Source organism: Saimiri boliviensis, chromosome 10 (assembly GCF_048565385.1).
Source record: "Saimiri boliviensis isolate mSaiBol1 chromosome 10, mSaiBol1.pri, whole genome shotgun sequence".
In the NCBI taxonomy this organism is placed as follows: Eukaryota; Metazoa; Chordata; class Mammalia; order Primates; family Cebidae; genus Saimiri; species Saimiri boliviensis.
Window position 1 is genome coordinate 122,528,095 of NC_133458.1, and position 21,985 is coordinate 122,550,079.

Below are 21,985 nucleotides of genomic sequence, written 5' to 3' on the forward strand. Positions count from 1 at the left end.
TTTGTTGAATAGAAGTATAGTTGTCTTTTGGTATCAGTAGGAGATTAGTTCCTAGATCTCCTTGGGATATGAAAATCCAAGGACACTCATGTCTCTGATATAAAATGCCATAGTATTTTCACTAACCTTTGCATATCCTTTCAATACTTCAGGTCATCTCTAGAAATTATTTTCTGCGGGAAGAGTTTCAGACTTTTAAGTAGAATTGTATATGTTACTATTGATTGCTGATTGATTTAATCCTGACAATCATTTAGTAATAGTAACAATGTTTTAGAACTTGTTTTCCTTTTTTTGAGACAGGGTCTAGCTCCGTTGCCCAGACTTGAGTGCAGTGGTGCGATCTCGGCTCACTGCAGACTCTGCCTCCCAGATTCAAGCAATTCTCTGCCTCAGCTGCCTGAATAGCTGGGATTACAGATACCTGCCACCACGCCTGGCTGATTTTTGTATTTTTAGTAGAGACTGGGTTTCACCATCTTAGCTAGGCTGGTCTTGAGCTCATGAGCCTCATGAGCCACTTGCCTGGCCAATGTTTTGAAACTTTTTTGTGGTGGAATTTGTTCAGTAGAACCTTGGAGACTTCGGCATACTAGAGAAAATGTATTAGAAAGCCCGTTTTGTTTTTTTTTTTTTAACTTTATAAATTTTTGACTTCCATAGGAAGTCTTTGGATTTAAAAATAAGTAGGACTTTTTCCCCTGAGAATTTGTAGAAAGTCAGTGGGTGGAGGCCAAAGGCAGTGTCTCATGCCTGTAGTCCCAGCACTTGGGGAGATCAAGGTGGGCACATCATCTGAGGTCAGGAGTTCTAGACCAGCCTGGCTGTGACACCCTGTCTTTACTCAAAATATTAAAAAAATTAGCCAGGCATGGTGGTGTGTGCCTGTAGTCCCAGCCACTTAGAAGGCTGAGGCAGGAGTATGGCTTGAACCCAGGAGACAGAGGTTGCAGTGAGCCTAGATCACACAACTACACTCCAGCCTGGGTGACAGTGAGACTCTGTCTCAAAAAAAAAAAAAAAAAAAGTGTATAGACAATGGAGGAGAGGATTTTGTCCTGTGTATAACATTCTAACCTTATCTTTGCTGTTATTCTGTGTGATCAAGCAAATCAGTCAAAAACACTGAATTAAGCCTAGGACTTAAAGAGTAAGAATATGTACACTTTTTATGTCAAAGTACATTGCACTTTATTAAGATTCTAAATTTCATTATATTGTGTTTGCATGACTCTGATTTAATTCCTATGCAGGTTAGCATTTTTTATTATGGAATATATTCTTTTTTTTTTTTTTTTTTTTTTGAGACGGAGTTTCACCCTTGTTACCCAGGCTGGAGTGCAATGGCGCGATCTCGGCTCACCGCAACCTCCGCCTCCTGGGCTCAGGCAATTCTCCTGCCTCAGCCTCCTGAGTAGCTGGGATTACAGGCACGCCCCACCACGCCCAGCTAGTTTTTTTGTATTTTTAGTAGAGACGGGGTTTCACCATGTTGACCAGGATGGTCTCGATCTCTCGACCTCGTGATCCACCCGCCTCGGCCTCCCAAAGTGCTGGGATTACAGGCTTGAGCCACCGCGCCCGGCCTATTATGGAATATATTCTAATGATCAGTGTTAGAATATAGGACTTTCTTATTAATCTTGAAGCATCTGATATCAGGAATTGTGGCATGTAACAGGGATTTACCAAAGTAATTTAAGTGTTTTTGAATAGCTTTTTCTCATGGATTTTTTTTGGGAGAGACTTGGTCTCTCTTTTTTTTTAAGATGGGGTTTCACCATGAAGGCCAGGCTGGTCTTGCCTGACTTCAGGTGATCCACCCACCTCGGCCTCCCAAAGTGCTAGGATTACAGGCGTGAGCCACCGCGCCCGGCTCTTTTTTTTTTTTTTTTTTGACAGTCTCACTCTGTCACCAGGCTGGAGTACAGTGGCCGATTTTGGCTCACTATAACTTACACCTCCTGAGTTCAAGCGATTCTCCTGCCTCAGCCTCCTGAGTAGCTGGGACCACAGGCGGTCGCCACCACGTCCAGCTAATTTTTGGATTTTTAGTAGAGACGGGATTTCACTCTGTTAGCCAGGATGGTCTTGATATCCTGATGTTGTGATCCTTCCTTAATTTGGGGAAGCTAGCTTTTACAGATAACAGGGTCTGTGACTTTTTGAAGCTAATATTAGAAATAGGATGATAAACAAAATATAATTATTAAAAAAAATTTTAAAAATATGTCACATCACTTGGTAATATAGTACAGACTGAGATGTTTCAGAGGATTTAGGGTATTGGTTTCAAGTTTTGTTGTTAGGAAGGAAGAAGTCTTTTACAGAAAACGTTTGTGTTGTGAGCATTTGAAGATTGTTGAGTGATCATCTTAAACTTTGCAAATTTTCACTTTTTTTTTTTTTTTTTTAGATTTTTGTGAGACAGAGTCTTGCTGTGTTGCCCAGGCTGGAATGCTATGGTGTGATCTCAGCTTGAAGCAACCTCAGCCTCCAGATTAGCTAGGATTACAGGGATATGCCATGACACCTAGCTAATTTTCCTATTTTAGTGGAGACAGGGTTTTGCCATGTTGGTCAGGCTGGTCTTGAACTCCAGGTCTCAGGCCTCAATTGATCTCAGCCTCCCAAAGTGCTGGGTTTACATGTGTGAGTCACCTTGCCAAGTTTTCACATTTTTGCTTAATGCATTTTGAAATCTGTGCTCCCAGAGGGGCGAGATACTTAATTTTATTGATTTATTTTTATTTTTCTGGTGTGTGTGTGTGTGTGTGTGTGTGTGTGTGTGTTTTGAGATGGAGTCTCACTCTTATCACCTAAGCTGGAGTGCAGTGGCACGATCTCAGCTCACTGCAACCTCCACCTGAGTTCAAGTGATTCCCCTGCCTCAGCCTCCCGGATAGCTGGGATTACAGGCACGTGCCACCACATCCAGCTAATTTTTTGTGTGTTTTTACAGGGTTTCACCATGTTGCCAGCCTGATCTCAAACTCCTTACCTCACATGATCATGCACCATGGCCTCCCAGCATGTTGGGATTACAGGCATGAGCCGCTCCTGGCCTTTATTTTTAATTGTAGTTAGTGTTAATATCTGAATTACTTACTTTTTCTGACTATTTTAAGGTAATTTTTATTTAGGCTACCTCTCCAGGAAGAAAACATATCCTGGAATACAAAAGAAGAGTGGGAAATAGGGGAATCTAATAAAGCTGTGTTAATGAGTATAATGACTTTGTAATTTTATAAAAGCAGACTTCAGTTGTTTTAATATGGTTTCATGGATATGATGAAACAAATCTAGCAAAACCCAGTCATGAATGGGGCCTCCTGAAAATCACTGCAGAAAATAAAATCATATTATCATAAGGTTAATGAAATGACTAGAGTGAACCTGTACAGCCAGCCTGCAAGAAATTCTGGGGTCTGGTAGTATAATTTATTTTATTTTATTTATGTTTTGAGATGGAGTTTCACTTGTTACCCAGGCTGGAGTGCAATGGCGCAATCTCGGTTCACCGCAACCTCCACCTCCCGGGTTCAGGCAATTCTCCTGCCTCAGCCTCCTGAATAGCTGGGATTACAGGCATGCGCCACCATGCCCAGCTAATGTTTTTGTATTTTTAATAGAGATGGGGTTTCACCATGTTGACCAGGATGATCTCGATCTTTTGACCTTGTGATCCACCTGCCTGGGACTCCCAAAGTGGCAGTATAATTTAAATCTGTCTTGGCTCTGGCCACCAGTTGCTGTTACCTTGTTTAAACATGGATGGGGACAATTTTGAGTCCTGTTACTGGGAGTAGGACTTTATTAAGCAAAATTTCTGTAAAATATATTTCTAGAAATAGGATTAATATATTAAATTGGTATTAAGTGTTTCCAGTGCCGAGTATTATGTCTTCTATAATACTTGCATTAAAAAACTCTGAAAAATCAAGTTAAAAAATAACTCTTTGCTTGTAAAACCTGACATGAAGTAATATGAGGCTATAGTCTTTACTTTTCACACCATTCAAAATTCCCTCAGCAAAGATAATGTGTTTGATAATCTGTTGCTGCCTGAGACTTCTTGAGAGGGTTTTATAATGTGGGATACATGTGTTGCAATAATACCTCTGTAAAATCTGGGAAATTCTAAATGTTGGAATGTTGCTTGTCTCAAGAGTTTTGAATAAGGGATTGTGGATATGTATCAACTTACTCCTCTGTGTAAGAATACTTATTTTTCCATACCCTCAGCAACACTGTGCCTTGCTGCATTATTAATGTGTGGAAATAGCCAGTGATTGTAAGTATTATTTGCCCTTGCCTTAGAGGTTGTGGTAGTAGAACTCAGATTTATAGTATAACATTCAGTTCTGGAATAGCAAAGTTATTAGCTTAAATGACCCAAAGTCTCCCTTTGTCTTTGCACCTGTTTTAGTTACTTCTACAGTTAACTTGGCTGTAAACGTGACTGTATATCGTTAGCAGTTACTGTAATAGTATAGTTTGGCAGGAAGTAGATGTGATATTCTCTTTAACATAATGGTATTTTGTGAGGAAAAGTATTAGTGATTCTAATGATAGAGTCATTTCTCATTATGGTAACTAAGGGTCATCTTAATAAGAGAGGTGGTGAAAAAAGAAGTGGTAGTTTTTATATTTAGCATATTAGTAGCATTCTGTTTGGGATTTTCCTCTTTTCCGGATTTGTAATTCCTTTGCCATATGTTGTAAATACTGAGTTCCAAGTAAATTTTTACTCAGCTGGCATTTTATTGTTTTGGATGAATGATATGAAGCATGACTAAAGCCTAGGTTTTGTTTTTTTTTCCCCCTTTAGCAGTTAGCCACTTCCAACATTATTTGTTTGAAATAAGCCATTCTTCCTAATTTGAAATACCATATTTATCTTCATCCTATCTCTAATTTCTTAGATATTTCTTAGACAAGATGAAGATAAATGCCTTGTTGAGTTTATGTGAGTTTTATAATACACTTAATATTTTCATAAAAATCTTGAAAAACTTGGCCGGGCGCGGTGGCTCAAGCCTGTAATCCCAGCACTTTGGGAGGCCGAGGCGGGTGGATCACGAGGTCAAGAGATCGAGACCATCCTGGTCAACATGGTGAAACCCTGTCTCTACTAAAAATACAAAAAATAAGCTGGGCATGGTGGCGTGTGCCTGTAATCCCAGCTACTCAGGAGGCTGAGGCAGGAGAATTGCCTGAACCCAGGAGGTGGAGGTTGCGGTGAGCCGAGATCGTGCCATTGCACTCCAGCCAAAAAGTCTTGGCCGGGCGCGGTGGCTCAAGCCTGTAATCCCAGCACTTTGGGAGGCCGAGGTGGGTGGATCACGAGGTCAAGAGATCGAGACCATCCTGGTCAACATGGTGAAACCCCGTCTCTACTAAAAATACTAAAAATTAGCTGGGCATGGTGGCGTGTGCCTGTAATCCCAGCTACTCAGGAGGCTGAGGCAGGAGAATTGCCTGAACCCAGGAGGCGGAGGTTGCGGTGAGCTGAGATCATGCCATTGCACTCCAGCCTGGGCAACAAGAGCGAAACTCCGTCTCAAAAAAAAAAAAAAAAGTCTTGAAAAACTTGCCTCTCTTTTCCTCAAATATCTTGGCAACTTTTGTGCATTCTTCCAGATAAATCCCTTGGAAATAGGATTTAGATTGGATTTGTATTAAACTTACATATTAATTTGGAGAAGATTCATATTTGTGTAATATGGAGTTTTCTGGGTAGGAACACTTTTTTTTTTTTTTTTTTTTTTTAAGTAAAATATGCTCTTATTCATAAAGATTCCTAGGAAAAAACCACTCTACAAAGAGGTAAATTACATACACTTTGCTTATAGAATTAGATGGCAAATTTGAAAATATATAGCTTATACTTTGAAAATAAACAATTTGAATCTATTTACCATATAGTTTAAGTAATTTAAATTAAATATGAAGACTTTGTGAACATATTTAAAATATATCAAGAGAATGAGAACCTCTGTAAGAGAGGTTTTTTTGTGTGTGTGTTTTTTGGTTTTTTTTTTTTCTGTATTTTTTTTCTTACATATTATCATTTGTTGCTGCCAAACAAATGACTAGGAGAGCTGGCTTTAGTTATTTATCTATTTTGAAAGAACTTTAAAAATGTATACTTAGGCACGTGTGCGTTATTTTCTACAACATGTATATTTTGTATAGAAGGCAAAAGTTAACTTGAAATTACAACTGGTAATTTTCTTCTGTTTTTCTATTTTAAATGTAGTAGACTAAGAATCTTCATTTTTGTCATGTTTCACTTTTATGATGTCTAAAGTTGAACATCAAATAAATATGATTTTTATTTAAGGCTGCCATTTTAAAGATTGTATTCTAAAACTGTGCTGGCCTAGATACTACAACTGAACTTTTTTTCTTTTTAGTTACTCCACAGGATCCACTGAACATAGGATGTTGCCACAAAGTCTACCTCGTGTATTTTTCTCTTTGACTCATGAGCTGTGCAATTGCAGATTGAGCGCAATGTCTGCAGACTGTTGAAAAACTCTGAAGAACCTAATTAACACAGGATGACCTAGGAGTGACTCTTAAGACTATAACAAGATACCACTCAATAGTGAATGTGTCAGTCTTAGTACTGAATGCTGCAGATAACAGCAAGTAGTTTCTCCTTTATTTCTGAAGTATTCACTTGACCTTTCATCAGTAAGACGGACTTTTCTAATCTGTTCTGGGAGATATTAATGGAATACAGTCATGTCCACTCAAGACGAGAGGCAGATTAATACTGAATATGCTGTGTCCTTGTTGGAACAGTTGAAACTGTTTTATGAACAGCAGTTGTTTACTGACATAGTGTTAATTGTTGAGGGCACTGAATTCGCTTGTCATAAGATGGTTCTTGCAACATGTAGCTCTTATTTCAGGTAAGTACTTTTAATGTTTAAATAGAAATTCTTTGAAATGTTATTTAATTTTTTTAAAAAGCCACATCTCAATGTTTTGCTTAAGTTTTCTATTAAGATGATGTAGTTCTTGCCAAATCTCATTCTTGCATGTGTAAGGGACATATAAAAGAAGTTTTATAAAGGTTTAAATACAAGAAATGTGTTGCGGTTAACTAAGGTGAAGTTTTAATGTTGGGAAGGCAGAAAGATTGAGAATATTTCTAGATAAAAATAAATGGGATAATTTATACTTTGAGATTCTAAAATGCTACCTTTAGAAAATAGTGATCTCTGTTTTTAAACTGACAAGTTGTCATAGGGTCAAGTAGTAGTTTTTAGAGGGTAAAAATTGGTGCTGTTACACTTGCTAATACTTTTCTTTGCAAACTGTATTTTTCTCTTCGTTACTATTACCATTTGAGATACTTCTTTTTACTAACTAGACTTCTTGCCAGATTTAAATAATTAGTAACTAGTAACATTGTTGGTGTTATTTCTGCCTCCGAACATAGTAGAAGTTAATTTAGTTCCTCTTTGCTAATAACAAATGTATAAAGCTTAACTTTACATTTGTGTGGTCTTTTGCATCTTTGTTGTACGTTTCCTGAGAATGGAAAACAACAGCATAGAAATTGCTTTATTTGTTCTTTGCTTTTAGGTTATTTTTGACTTAATATTTGAGAGAGGGAGAATAAACTGAATTAAATGTGGACCAGTATATTTCTATTACAAATATTAGCAGCTATAAGTAGCAGTCATCAGTAAGTTTGGTTCTGCTGTTCTTTAATAACAGCTATAGACAGGACAGATTTCATTTGACCTTTCAAGGCTAACTTATGTGCATGAAGATACAGAAACTTCACATTCCCTAACTCATTCCATGATGATTGCAGAAGCTAAGGCCCAAATACCAGTAGCCTTTGCTATGCCTATACACTTTTTTTTTTTTTTTTTTTGAGATGGAGTTTTCGCTCTTGTTACCCAGGCTGGAGTGCAATGGCGCGATCTCGGCTCACCGCAACCTCCGCCTTCTGGGGTTCAGGCAATTCTCCTGCCTCAGCCTCCTAAGTAGCTGGGATTACAGGCATGCGCCACCATGCTCAGCTGATTTTTTGTATTTTTAGTAGAGACGGAGTTTCACTATGTTGACCAGGATGGTCTCAATCTCTTGACCTCGTGATCCACCCGCCTCGGCCTTCCAAAGTGCTGGGATTACAGGCGTGAGCCACCGTGCCCGGCCTATGTGCTTTTTTTTTTAAGACAGAGTCTTACTCTCTTGCCCAGGCTGGAGTATGGTAGTGCTATCTTGGCTCACTGCAACCTCTGCCTCCCAGGTTCAAGTGATTCTCGTGTCTCAGCCTCCTAAGTACCTGGGATTACAAGCATGTGCCACCATGCCCAGCTAATTTTTTTTTCTTTCTTTTTTTTTTTTTTTTGAGACGGAGTTTCGCTCTTGTTACCCGGGCTGGAGTGCAATGGCGCGATCTCGGCTCACCGCAACCTCTGCCTCCTGGGTTCAGGCAATTCTCCTGCCTCAGCCTCCTGAGTAGCTGGGATTACAGGCACGCGCCACCATGCCCAGCTAATTTTTGTATTTTTAGTAGAGACGGGGTTTCACCATGTTGACCAGGACGTTCTCGATCTCTTGACCTCGTGATCCACCCGCCTCGGCCTCCCAAAGTGCTAGGATTACAGGCTTGAGCCACCGCGCCCGGCCTTTTTTTTTTTTTTCGAGATGGAGTTTTGCTCTTGTTACCCAGGCTGGAGTGCAGTGGCGCGATCTCGGCTCACCGCGACCTCCGCCTCCTGGGCTCAGGCAATTCTCCTGCCTCATCCTCCTGAGTAGCTGGGATTACAGGCATGTGCCACCATGCCCAGCTAATTTTTTGTATTTTTAGTAGAGATGGGGTTTCGCCATGTTGGCCAAGTTGGTCTCAAACTACTGTCTCAAGTGATCTGCCTGCCTCAGCCTCCCATAGTGCTGGGATTATAGGTGTGAGCCCCTGTGCCCAGCTCAGTGTCTGCAATTTTTGTTTCAGGTTAAGCTGTGGATTTTTCATGTAATTTCAGGCACTGATTTTTTTGACTGTTAGAAAATGTAACCTGTTTGCAAATAATTGTTCTACAGCTTTGTTGATCATGAGAATCCTCTTGTTGGGTGCTTTTACAAATGGAAATTCTTGGATTTAAAACCCAGAAATTCTGATTGAGTGGGTCTGGGTTATGGAATCAGAATCTATATATTTAAAAGCTTCCCAGGCCGAATGTAGTGGTTCATACCTGTAATCCCAGGGCTAGGAGGCTTAGGTTGGAGGATCACTAGAGCCCAGGAGTTTGAGACCAACTTGGGAAACCTAAGGAGATCTTATCTCTGCAAAAAAAAAATTTTGTTTTAATTAGCCAAGTGTGGTGGCATGTGCCTGTAGTCCCAGCTACTGCAGAGGCTGAGGTTGAGAGGATTGCTTGAGCCCAGGAGTTAGAGGCTGCAGAGTTGTGGTCACGCCACTGCACTCCAGGCTAGGTGACAGAGCAAGACCCCATCTTAAGAAATTTAAAAAACTTAAGTTTTTACAATTTTGAAAGAAAAAAGCTTCCCATATGGTTGTGATATCTGGTTTGTTTTTTCAGATCCATTATTTTAGCAGGTGGTATTGGAAAATCAGGGTGATAGGTTCAGTAAATATCTGGGCTCATTAGCTCGCCTTCCCTTCCACACCTTTAAAGAGAGAGGAGAGAGACAGAGAGAGACAGAGAGATAAGGGTCTCATCGTGTTTTCTAGGGTGGCCTTTAACTCCTGGATCCAACTGATCCACCTCAGCCTGTCAAGGAGGTATAGGCACACACCACCACTCTTGGTTCGACTCTGGGAAATTTTTTTTTCTTTTTGAGATGGAGTTTCACTCTGTTGCCCAGGCTAGAGTGCAGTGGTGCTTGGCTCACTGCAACCTCCACCTCCCAGATTCAAGCGATTCTCCTGCCTCAGCCTTCTGAGTAGCTGGGATTACTGGTATGAACCACCATGCCCAGCTAATTTTGTATTTTTAGTAGAGACGGGATTTCTCCATGTTGCTCTGGCTGGTCTCGAACTCCCAACTTCAGGTGATCCGCCTGCATCTGCCTCCCAAAGTGCCGGGATTACAGGTGTCAGCCACCATGCACAGCTGAGTCTGGTTTCTTAATACCCTATAGATACCAAGGGACAACTGTATATTATCTGTAAAGCGAACCAGATGTTTCTTAAATAAATAGAATAGTTAAATATGTGTTTGGGGTTGAAGCCACCCATCATTAAAATCTTGTGCCTGGGACAGTTTCATATCCACAAGAAGAAAATTCCTACATATTTTCCCTACCATATGCTGTATATCTTTTTCCCTGGACTGGGTAGGTTATTGTGTACTTCCACAATAATTTGAGCTTTTCCCAAGTGTTCTTCAACTAGATTCTGCTCTCAGAATTATAGATTTCTAGATCTTTACATATAATGATGCTATACATCTTTACTGTCAGAGATTTTTTCTTTTGAGCTAAATACATTCTTCCTTTGTAATTTGAGTTACCAGTTCTGTCTATCCCACCAAGAATTAGTAGATACCTCTGAATAATAGTTTTAATATTTCTTGATAACATTTATAGTTCATTTTAGATCCAAGATGAGAGGATTACTTGAGAATTACTCAGCTCTTCTGTGGTGGTACTTCAGTGTTAACGGTATTACGAAATTAAGCATTTTCTGTTTCTTAGAAATGTCAATTTAAAACTTTCCTGATCAGATTAGCTCAGCTTCTGCTTAGCTGTGGTCTTCAGGAAGCACAGTTTCTTTACAGGAGTATGTCATTCTCATGTCATAAACTATAGTCTAGGATAACCAGCATCATCTGTGAAGTCAACTGTTCGCTTGCCCTCCTCACTTTTCCAAAGTGACTGCCTCTCCTGGAATCAGTGTAAAAACCACTTGGTCCTTGCATCTTGCATTTTTACTCTGAACTCCTACAGTTCTTTTTCAGGTTTCTTGTGACTTTCTCCCATTTTTCCATGTCAGATTGATGAAGCTGGCAGCAGTGTTTTTAAAGAGTTTCCTTTCATGTCTTATATATATATTTTCAAGACTGTTTCCTGGCTCTTCGTTACTCCGTTAGGTTTATCCCATATTCTTCACTAGAATGTCATCAACCACACTGATCATCATCGTACCACTCTTCCTTCTACTCTCTGTGTGTCTGGAATTTAGCTGCTGTCCTTACTGCTCATTCTGAGCTATACTGGAAGTGACCAGTGACTAATTGCTTTTGAAGTGCTAATTTTCTTAACCCCACAGTTTTTTGTTTTTTCTTTAAGAGAAAGAGTTTCACTTTGTTGCCAAGGTCTGGAGTGCAGTGGCATGATTGTAGTTCACTACAGCCTTGAACTCCTGAGCTCAAGCAATGTTTCCAGCTCAGCCTCCCAAATTGCTAGGACTGCAGGCTTGTACAACCATGACTGGCTAAATTTTCCCCTTTTTAAAACAATTTTTTTTTTTTTAATAGAGACAAGATCTCACTATGTTGCCCAGGCTGGTTACTTTTTGTAGGGATGAGTTCTCACTGTTTTGCCCATGGTGGTCTTGAACTCTTGGCTTCAAGCAATTCTCCTGCCTGTCACCTCCTCAGGTGCTGGGATTATGGGCGTGAACCACCACGTCCAGTCTGACTCTGCAGTTTTTGACACCCACCTCTCTTATTCTGAGTAGCATTAAGTACTAGTCTGGTTATTAATTTTCAGATGTACTTTTCAACCTGCTGTAATTCTTTTTCTTTTTTAATCCCAACTGAACTCTACCTCAGGGTGATTGTTGGGCTTTTAGGGTGGGTTTTCTTAGAGTCTTTTAGTCTCCTTCATATAGCTTTTCACCTATGTCATTTTGTAGGCGAGTCATGGCCCACTGTATTAATGCCTGACATTCAAAGTTCAACTAATATTGTTTAACTCATTGTTGTATTATTTCCATTTGACTCAACTACCTTACAAATCAAATATCAAGTACCTGAATGTAAACGGGTAGGTTTGACTTTTCCCAGTCTACTTCCTACTCTGTCCCCTTCCCTGTGATTAAAAAATTACCATATCTGGCTGGGCATGGTGGCGCATGCCTCTAATCCCAGCACTTGGGGAGGCTTAGGCAGGCAGATCACTTGAGGACAGGAGTTCGAGACCAGCCTGGCCAACATGGTGAAACCCTATCTCTATTACAAAAATTAGCCAGGTGTGATCATGGGCACCTGTAATTACCAGCAACTCAGGAGGCTGAGGTAGGAGAATCGCTTGAACCTGGTAGTTGGGGGTTGTAGTGAGCTGAGATAGCACCACTGTACTCCAGCCTGGGTGACAGGGTAAGACTACGTCTCAAAAAAATAAAAATATAAAATCACCAGATTCTGTTGGCTCTTCACAGTGGTTTTTGTATTCATTTCTGCCAGTGTAACTCAGTTTCTTACCTCTTATGTATATTATTGTCATAGCCTCATGGCCAGTTTTCCTGTCTCTAGCCTTTAGTTCTTGTAGTCTGTCAGCATAGAATATTCATCCTACATTTATCACTTATTTTGTCGTGTTAAATTCAGACTTGAAACCCTTCAATTTTCCCCACTATCTACAAGGAAAACCTCAGACTCTTTTTGTCTCATTTAAAGGCCCTTTGATCTGACTGTTCTCCATCTTTCCAATTCATTTTCCAGTTTCCTGCATGAATCCTTATGTTCAAGCTGTGGCCCTTCAACAGTCGCTTCTTATGTTTTACCCTGTTTTATCCATTTTGAATGCCTTCTTCATCTCTGGCCTTGAGGAGCCCAAGTTAGGGACTGACGTGACACCCACTGTTGACCGCTACATGCAGGGGCTTTTCTCTCCTATGTTCATCTCTTGCCTATATATGGGCATTCTACTTTGTATTCTCCATGGTGCGAGTTGCCTTTCCAACATGATTTCCTGTGTATAATAGATTTTTAGGAAAGTGCCCTGCATATTTTTAGGGGTTTGAGTAAATGAATTTTTATCAGCTTTATTGAGATGTAATTTACATACCACAAAATCTACCCATTTTAAGTGTACAATTAAATGAATTTTAGTGTATTTACAGAGTTATACAACCATTTCCGCAATCTAAATTTAGAGCATTTCCATCACTTTGTGCCTATTTATAGTCACAAACCCCATTCTTACGGCTCTAAGGAACTTCTAGTCTACCTTCTGTCTCTCTATATTTTCCTTTTTTGGACATTTTATATAAATGGACTCATAGACTGTGGTTTTTGTATCTGGGTTCTTTCACTGAGCATAATGTTTTCAGGTTCATTTATATATTAATACTTAGTTCCTTTTTATTGCTGAATGTTATTTCATGTTATAAATATAAGGAGTATATAGAATTTTGATATTTTCACTCAAAGTGGCATGGTGGAATAGTCTGGTGTATTTTTGGCACTGGGTTTTATTCTTGTCTGTTGTCTCCCTCAAAAATTTCATTGGCTAAGCACGGTGGCTCATGCCCGTAATCCGAGTACCTTGGAAGGCTGAGGCGTGAAAATTGCTGGAGCTCAGGAGTTGGAGACCAGCCTGGGTAACATAGGGAGGCCTTGTCTCTACTAAAAATTTTTTTAAAAGCTGGGTGTGGTGGGGCATGCCTGTAGTCCCAGCTACTTGCGAGACTAAGGCAGGAGGATCACTTGAGCCCAGAAGGTCGAGACTGCAGTGAGCCACGATCTCACCACTGCACTGCAGCCTGGGAGACAAAGCAAGACCTGTCTAAAAAAAAAGAAAAAGTTTCAATTATAAGTAAATACCCTAAATAAACATCTCTTGTTGTCTAATTGTTCTTTTCAGCTCCACATTTGTTTTACACAAAACCCATACAACTTTGTTTTCTCCATCTCTTCTATAGGGCCATGTTTATGAGTGGACTAAGTGAAAGCAAACAAACCCACGTACACCTGAGGAATGTGGATGCTGCCACCTTACAGTTAATAATAACTTATGCATACACGGGTAACTTGGCAATGAATGACAGCACTGTAGAACAGCTTTATGAAACAGCTTGCTTCCTACAGGTGAGCTTTTTTTTTTTTTAAATTTAAAGTAGATGGAGTCTTGTTCTGTCACCCAGGCTGGTTGCAGGACAGTGGCACTGATCTTGGCTCACTGCAACCTCTGCCTCCCGGGCCCAAGCAGTTCTCCTACCTCAGTGTCCTGAGGAGCTGGGATTATAGGCGCGCACTACCACACCAGGCTAATTTTTGTATTTTTAGTAGAGACGGGGTTTCACCATGTTGGTCAGGTTGGTCTCGAACTCCTGACCTCGTGATCCACCTGCCTCGGCCCCCAAAGTGCTGGAATTACAGGCGTGAGCCACTGCGCCTGGCTTACAGGTAAGCATTTTTTCCTCAGTTATATACATGAGTTGCGGCTTACTGGTTTATTATGTAATTTATTTTGTGAGGAAATACTGTTACATCTTTTTAAATTATTTTTTTGAGATGTGGTCTGATTTGGTTGCCCAGGTTGGAATGCAACGGTGTAGTCATGGTTCACAGAAGCCTTGAACTTATGGGCTCAGGTGATCCTCCCACTTCAGCCTCCTGAGTAGCTGGGACTATAGGTGTGCACCACTATGCCCTAATATTTTTATTTTTTTGTAGAGACAGGATCTCACTGTATTTCTCAGGCTGGTCTCAAACTCCAGGCTCAAGCAATCTTCCTGCTTTGGGCTCTCAAAGTCCTGGGATTACAGGCGTGAAACACCATGCCTGGCCTAGTAATGTCTTTTGTCTATGTAATTTTCTTATTACGTATTTTAGAAAATAAAAGGTTTGTTTCTCTTTGTAAAATGTGTAAGGGAAAAACAGTAGGATTTAATTACCCAGTAAACTGAGTAGTTTGGTGAGGGGAATGTAAATCTCTTCATAGAAAAGATAGGTGAAAATTTTATACTGGTTTCATATGTTTTACTGCCTAATATACCTGAGAATTTGGATTTCAAGTTAAAGTCTTTTTTTTTTTGAAACAGAGTTTTGCTCTTGTTGACCAGACTGAAGTGCAGTGGCACAGTCTCAGCTCACTACAAGCTCACTACAACTTCTGCCTGATGGGTTTAAGTGATTCTCCTGCCTCAGCCTCCTGAGTAGCTGGGTTACAGGCATGTGTCACCACACCCAGCTAATTTTGTAGTTTTAGTAGAGATGGGGTTTTGCCTTGTTGGCCAGGCTTGTCTGGAACTCCTGACCTCAAATGATCCACCTGCCTCAGCTTCCCAAAGTGCTGAGATTACAGACCTGAGCCATCACACCCAGCCAAGTTAAAGTAATTTGTAACAATGTTTAATGAATTTGTTTCAATTTTTTTTTTTTTTGCTTAGGTATGCTAATTTTTCATGATACTACTTTTCACAGAAAACTTGTAGAAATTAGGATTTTTTTTTTTGAGATGGAGTCTTGCTCTGTCGCCCAGGCTGGAGTGCAGTGGCACAATCTTGCTCACCACAACCTCCGCCTCGGGTTCAAGCGATTCTCCTGCCTCAGCTTCCCAAGTAGCTGAGATTACAGGCATGCACCCCCATGCCTGGCTAATTATGTCTTTTTAGTAGAGATAGGGTTTCGCTATGTTGTCCAGGCTGGTCTTTAGCTCCTGACCTTGTGATCCACCCGCCTCAGCCTCCCAAACTGCCTGGATTACAGGCATGAGCCACAGTGCCCAGCCAGAAATTATGATGAATGTTTATAATGGCTATGTGACCATATTGAGCAATTAAGGAGACATATTTAAACAAAATAAAACAAATGATGGTTGATATATTTATGCATGACAGACTGTTTTACTCTTTATTTCCCCATCATGTTCCCTTTTTAAATTTTAAGAGAAATGTAAGTTTTGTCATTTCATCTCCTGTTTTGGAATAACAGTATATTTCACAAAGTTTCTTCAAAGAGAGAACCTTTAGACAAAAGGTTAAATTTGGAGCACTATTAATGATACTTTGTTAAGTGCTTGATAAATATGCACTGAATGAATATGCATGACACTGGTTGAATGCCAACACCTGGGTGTAATTCTGGAAACCAGAACTCAGTTCATGCTTTATGTAGTTTCCTTTTTAATCTTCCATAGGTTGAGCACCCTTTATCCAAAATGCATGGGACCAGAAGTCCACTTGAACCAGTTTTGGATTTCAGATTTTTTCAAATTTTGGGATATTTGCATTATATTTACCAGTTCAACATCCCTAGTCTAAAATCTAGACTCTGAAGTACTCCATTGAGTATTTCCTTTGACTGTCAAAGGAAATTTATTTTGTTTAAATATGTCTCCTTAATTGCTCAATATGGAGTGTCAGTGCTCAAAACATTTCAGATTTTGGAGCATTTTGGATTTTGAATTTCTGAATTAGGGATACTCAACTTTTACTTCTTTTTGTGTGTGTGTGATAGGGTCTCACTCTGTTGCCCAGGCTGCAGCACAGTGGTGAGATCATAGCTCACTGTAGCCTTGATTTCTGGGTTCAAGTTGTCCCCCAGCCTCAGCTTCCTGAGTAACTGGGCCTATAGGCATGCATTACCACACTTGGCTAATTTTTTTATATTTTGTAGAGACGAGGTCTCCTTATGTTGCCCAGGCTAGTCTCCAACTCCTGAGTTCAGACAGTCCTCTCACCTGGGCCTCCCTAAGTGCTGGGATTACAGGTGTGAGTCACTGCACCTGGCCAACCTTTGTTCCTTTTCCGTATAAAATTGTTAGTGTCCTGCTATACCCACAACTCTGGGGAAACTGAGGCTGGGATAGCTTACTGGTGCACTAGTAATTCTAAACTTGAACAGGAGAAATGCTTACTGTAAGCACTATCTTTCTATAGCTTGCAAGTTTTCATTACTTTTTATTTTTAGAGACAGTGTCTTGTTCTGTTGCCCAGGCTGGAGTGCAGTTCCATGGACATATCTCACTGCAGCCTCAAATTGCAGGGCTTAAAAGATCCTCCTCCCTTTGGCTTCCAAAGTGCTTGGATTACAGGCATGCACCAGCACATGCAGCTAATTTTTTGTTGGCCCTTCTTTTAAAAGCAGACATTTCTCAGAATTATTAAGGTATTAAGGAATTTTAAGAAAATTAGATTCCAGAACACTTTGTTACTGTAAATATTGACACTGTTCCTTACAGTTTTTTTCTGTCATTTTAATGAAAATGTATACATCTACTTGCTCAAATGCAAAACAAGACTCTGCTGCTTAGACTATGTTGCCCTGGCAAGCCTGAGATGAGGTATTCTGTGACTACCAATATGACTTTCACTATTAACCACATGAAGTGAACATGTGCTTCTGTACCAGATGCTGTACTAATACTTTATAGATTCTCATCTGATCCTTACAGTGCTCATTTTAGGTAGATAACTGTTATTTCCCTGTTTTATAGAAGAGAAAACTGAAGTTTAGAGACAGGAAGCTTCTTGCCTAATAACTAGTTTCTGGGTACTAACTGGCCAATTCAGGTTTTTTTTTTTTTTTTTTTTTTGAGACGGAGTTTCGCTCTTGTTACCCAGGCTGGAGTGCAATGGCGCGATCTTGGCTCACCGCAACCTCCGCCTCCTGGGCTCAGGCAATTCTCCTGCCTCAGCCTCCTGAGTAGCTGGGATTACAGGCACGTGCCGCCATGCTCAGCTAATGTTTTGTATTTTTAGTAGAGACGGGGTTTCACCATGTTGACCAGGATGGTCTCAATCTCTTGACCTTGTGATTCACTTGCCTCGGCCTCCCAAAGTGCTGGGATTACAGGCGTGAGCCACCGCGCCCGGCTCAGTTCAAGTTTTAAATCCAAGCCGCCTGCCTTCTCAGTGTCAACAGCTTCTAGTTAATCACTATGATGCTGAATAAATATATTAGGTAGCACATCTGATTCAACTGAGATCTACCTTAAGAAAAAACAAATCTGGGAAGCTTACAGTGGCTAAGATGGATCATTTAAATCTAGGTAATTTATAACTGCGCATAAGTCTATTTGTATTCTTTGATTTGTTATCTTAACCTCTCTAAATAAGAATAGGAAATAACTACTCTTATTCACTGTGCATGAGTTTCTGGTTTTATGTGACTGTTTTGTCCAAGTTGAGGAAAGCAGAATCCAGCTATTCAACAGTAATTTTCTCTGTACTATGATTTATTTACATTTTTTCTTACATTTTTCTCAGTTATATATAAAGTCTAGAAAAGTATGACTTATGTATAAATTTCCTTACATATTCCTTAATCTTATTTTTTTTTAAAGAGCCTATTTATTGTTGTACTACTGGTTCCTAAATAGAACAGTTAAGTAGGCCACTGAGTAGGAAAAACTACTGCAAAATTATAGTCTTCTGATTTTATTACTACCAGAAGACCTTATCTATTAGCCTAGATATGTGTATCTGAAACTAAAAATTACACTGTGGGGATCTGATTAATATAACTTAGGTCTTACATAAAAGTAAAATGTGTCTATCCTGGCCCTATTAGCCTGGTTTTTTTTTTTTTTTCTTTTTCATTGCAGGTAGAAGATGTGTTACAACGTTGTCGAGAATATTTAATTAAAAAAATAAATGCAGAGAATTGTGTGCGATTGTTGAGTTTTGCCGATCTCTTCAGTTGTGAGGAATTAAAACAGAGTGCTAAAAGAATGGTGGAACACAAGTTCACCGCTGTGTATCATCAGGAAGCATTCATGCAGCTGTCACACGACCTACTAATAGACATTCTCAGTAGTGACAATTTAAATGTAGAAAAGGAAGAAACCGTTCGAGAAGCTGCTATGCTGTGGCTAGAGTATAACACAGAATCACGATCCCAGTACTTGTCTTCTGTTCTTAGCCAAATCAGAATTGATGCACTTTCAGAAGTAACACAGAGAGCTTGGTTTCAAGGTCTGCCACCCAATGATAAGTCAGTGGTGGTACAAGGTCTGTATAAGTCCATGCCCAAGTTTTTCAAACCAAGACTTGGGATGACTAAAGAGGAAATGATGATTTTCATTGAAGCATCTTCAGAAAATCCTTGTAGTCTTTACTCTTCTGTCTGTTACAGCCCCCAAGCAGAAAAAGTTTACAAGCTATGTAGCCCACCAGCTGATTTGCATAAGGTTGGGACAGTTGTAACTCCTGATAATGATATCTACATAGCAGGGGGTCAAGTTCCTCTGAAAAACACAAAAACAAATCACAGTAAAACCAGCAAACTTCAGACTGCCTTCAGAACTGTGAATTGCTTTTATTGGTTTGATGCACAGCAAAATACCTGGTTTCCAAAGACTCCAATGCTTTTTGTTCGCATAAAGCCATCTTTGGTTTGCTGTGAAGGCTATATCTATGCAATTGGAGGAGATAGCGTAGGTGGAGAACTTAATCGGAGGACCGTAGAAAGATACGACACTGAGAAAGATGAGTGGACAATGGTAAGCCCTTTACCTTGTGCTTGGCAATGGAGTGCAGCAGTTGTGGTTCATGACTGCATTTATGTGATGACACTGAACCTCATGTACTGTTACTTTCCAAGGTCTGACTCATGGGTAGAAATGGCCATGAGACAGACTAGTAGGTCCTTTGCTTCAGCTGCAGCCTTTGGTGATAAAATTTTCTATATTGGAGGGTTGCATATTGCTACCAATTCTGGCATAAGACTCCCCTCTGGCACTGTAGATGGGTCTTCAGTAACTGTGGAAATTTATGATGTGAATAAAAATGAGTGGAAAATGGCAGCCAACATCCCTGCCAAGAGGTACTCTGACCCCTGTGTTAGAGCTGTTGTAATCTCAAATTCTCTCTGTGTGTTTATGCGAGAAACCCACTTAAATGAACGAGCTAAATACGTCACCTACCAATATGACCTGGAACTTGACCGGTGGTCTCTGCGGCAGCATATATCTGAACGTGTACTGTGGGACTTAGGGAGAGATTTTCGATGCACTGTGGGGAAACTCTATCCATCCTGCCTTGAAGAGTCTCCATGGAAACCACCAACTTACCTTTTTTCAACAGATGGTACAGAAGAGTTTGAACTGGATGGAGAAATGGTTGCACTACCACCTGTATAGTTCAGAAGTTCAGGGAGTGCACGCCTGGGTTATGTGCTTTGTCATTTTCTTTGCTAAACAAAAGAGGCTATGAAATAACTAAATATGAGTACATAAAAATCTATCTTTGATAAATTTTATTTTTATGCCCTTAATATTTGCATTAGTATAATATATATCAGTGAGTCTTACAGAAAGATATGCTTCCATAATATGAAATAGATTATTCAATAATTGAGAAAATTTATGTGTAATCATGAGAGTATAAGAATCTGGATTATCTAACATTGTTAGCCCTGTGTATGTACAGTTCAGAAAGTTCACTTATAAAAGTAGTTTCCTGTTCCTAGTGTGGTATATCACAAATTGTGCAGAGGTTATTTTAGTATGTGTATTTCATTCCCGTGCTTACAGTTTTCAGTGTAATTAATTCAACTGCACTTAACACTAATGTCCATGTTGGTATAGAAATGTCTAAATCCTATACTCTAGTTGAGGAAGATCTTCCATTGTTTTACGGTATTACACAGGGAAAGCTATGACTGCAGGATCAGTCTATACTATACTATTAGGTGCATGTATTCTGTTTTCACTAACTTATACTTGTCTATCTACAATACAGGTCTTCCAGTCAACTGGTCATTTACCAGGTGTGGACTTAATATTGCTGGGCTTGCAATAAGAATTGCCAGCCCCTCATCGTGCGGGTCTGCGTGGAGCTTTACTCAGTAAAGGCCTCCACTTCGTGTATTACGTTAACATTGGCTCATGCATATAACTACCTGCTGCTGATGTAGTTCTCCATCTTCAAGATTTAGAGTGGGTTAACCAGGTCATTACATCTTAATTTAATAACAAGCATTACTGTAGAATGATTGTGTATAGATCTGTTAGCTGTTCAGGGTGTGTTTTTTTTAACCTGTTGTGTGCGTGTGGGAGTTAGGATTAGTAAGGTGAACTGTTCAGGAATTCTCTGCACTAGCTGTGCAGAAGAGCAGATAACTAGCGCTGCTCTGGCATTAATCCCAGGAACCACTAGCAGTAGTGGGGCGCCACCAATCTAACATGAGCACAGGTGCTTCGTGACAAACATTACTAGCATGTTCAACTGCATCATGTTCTGGCACTGTATTTTGAATGACATTAATTTATTAAATAAATTGTATATATTCAATATCTATTTTTCTTTTGTTATGGAAGTAGTCTAAACTGCTTTAAAATTTTGACTTTACTAGGTCAGCTTCGCTAGTTATAGGTAAGCCACCTATATGTATCTTCAGAGTTTTGTTTGATAGATAATGCATAGGCTTTCCTTAGGCTAGTGTCTTTCTACCTGGTGGCATATTAGAATCATTCGATTCTAATCATCCTCTATAGAAGCTTGAGATGATGTCTGAACCTCACCCCTAACAAAATGGTTTCTTCTTAGAGCACATCATTGATCATGTTTACAAACTTGAACTGCCTCTCCGCTGCCTACTGAATAAGTCCAGATTCCTTACCACATTTAAGACTCTTTCTAATTTGGCTTTAAATTATCTTTACTGCCCTGTCTTGGATCATTTTTCCATGAGCCTTATCTTCTGATTAGGCTTTTGCTATGCTTTTTGATGCTATGCACGCTAGTTAGAATGGTCTTTTCATCCGAACTTTACCTGCGGCTGTCTCGAGAGCTATTTAAGGCAATTTTTAAAGAATGTTTCCATCTTTCTGTGAGGTGAAAAGTATACTTTCTCATGTTCTTAGTACCTTGTACCTAGATCTTACTAATTGTAGTAATCATTCTATTGAATATTAGTAGTTTTGGCCAGGTATAGTGGCTTATGCCTGTAATTCCAGCACTTTGGGAGGACCAAGTGGGAGGATTGTTTGAGCCCAGGAGGTTGAGACCAGCTTGGGCAACATAGGGAGACCCCATCCATCTCTACCAAAAAAATAATTAGCTGGGCATGGTGGCATGTAGTCCCAGCTACTAGGGAGG

General features: G+C 39.9%; 1 protein-coding gene across 8 annotated transcripts in view; it reads left to right on the forward strand.

The window, feature by feature from the left end:
• KBTBD2 (kelch repeat and BTB domain containing 2) overlaps positions 1–21,178 on the forward strand; it is a 67,860-nt gene extending 46,682 nt beyond the window's left edge. For 7 of the 8 annotated variants that reach the window (XM_074379861.1, XM_039462145.2, XM_010341293.2 and 4 more), the window contains 3 exons: positions 6,420–6,923; positions 13,862–14,027; positions 18,490–21,178. In XM_074379861.1, the coding sequence (XP_074235962.1) occupies positions 6,754–6,923; positions 13,862–14,027; positions 18,490–20,025 (1,872 nt within the window). In that variant the 5' untranslated portion in view covers positions 6,420–6,753 and the 3' untranslated portion in view covers positions 20,026–21,178. Of the gene's footprint in view, positions 1–1,331; positions 4,295–6,419; positions 6,924–13,861; positions 14,028–18,489 lie in introns of those variants that run through there. The other variant, XM_074379863.1, reaches the window with a different exon arrangement.
• The last annotated feature ends 807 nt before the right edge of the window (positions 21,179–21,985 follow it).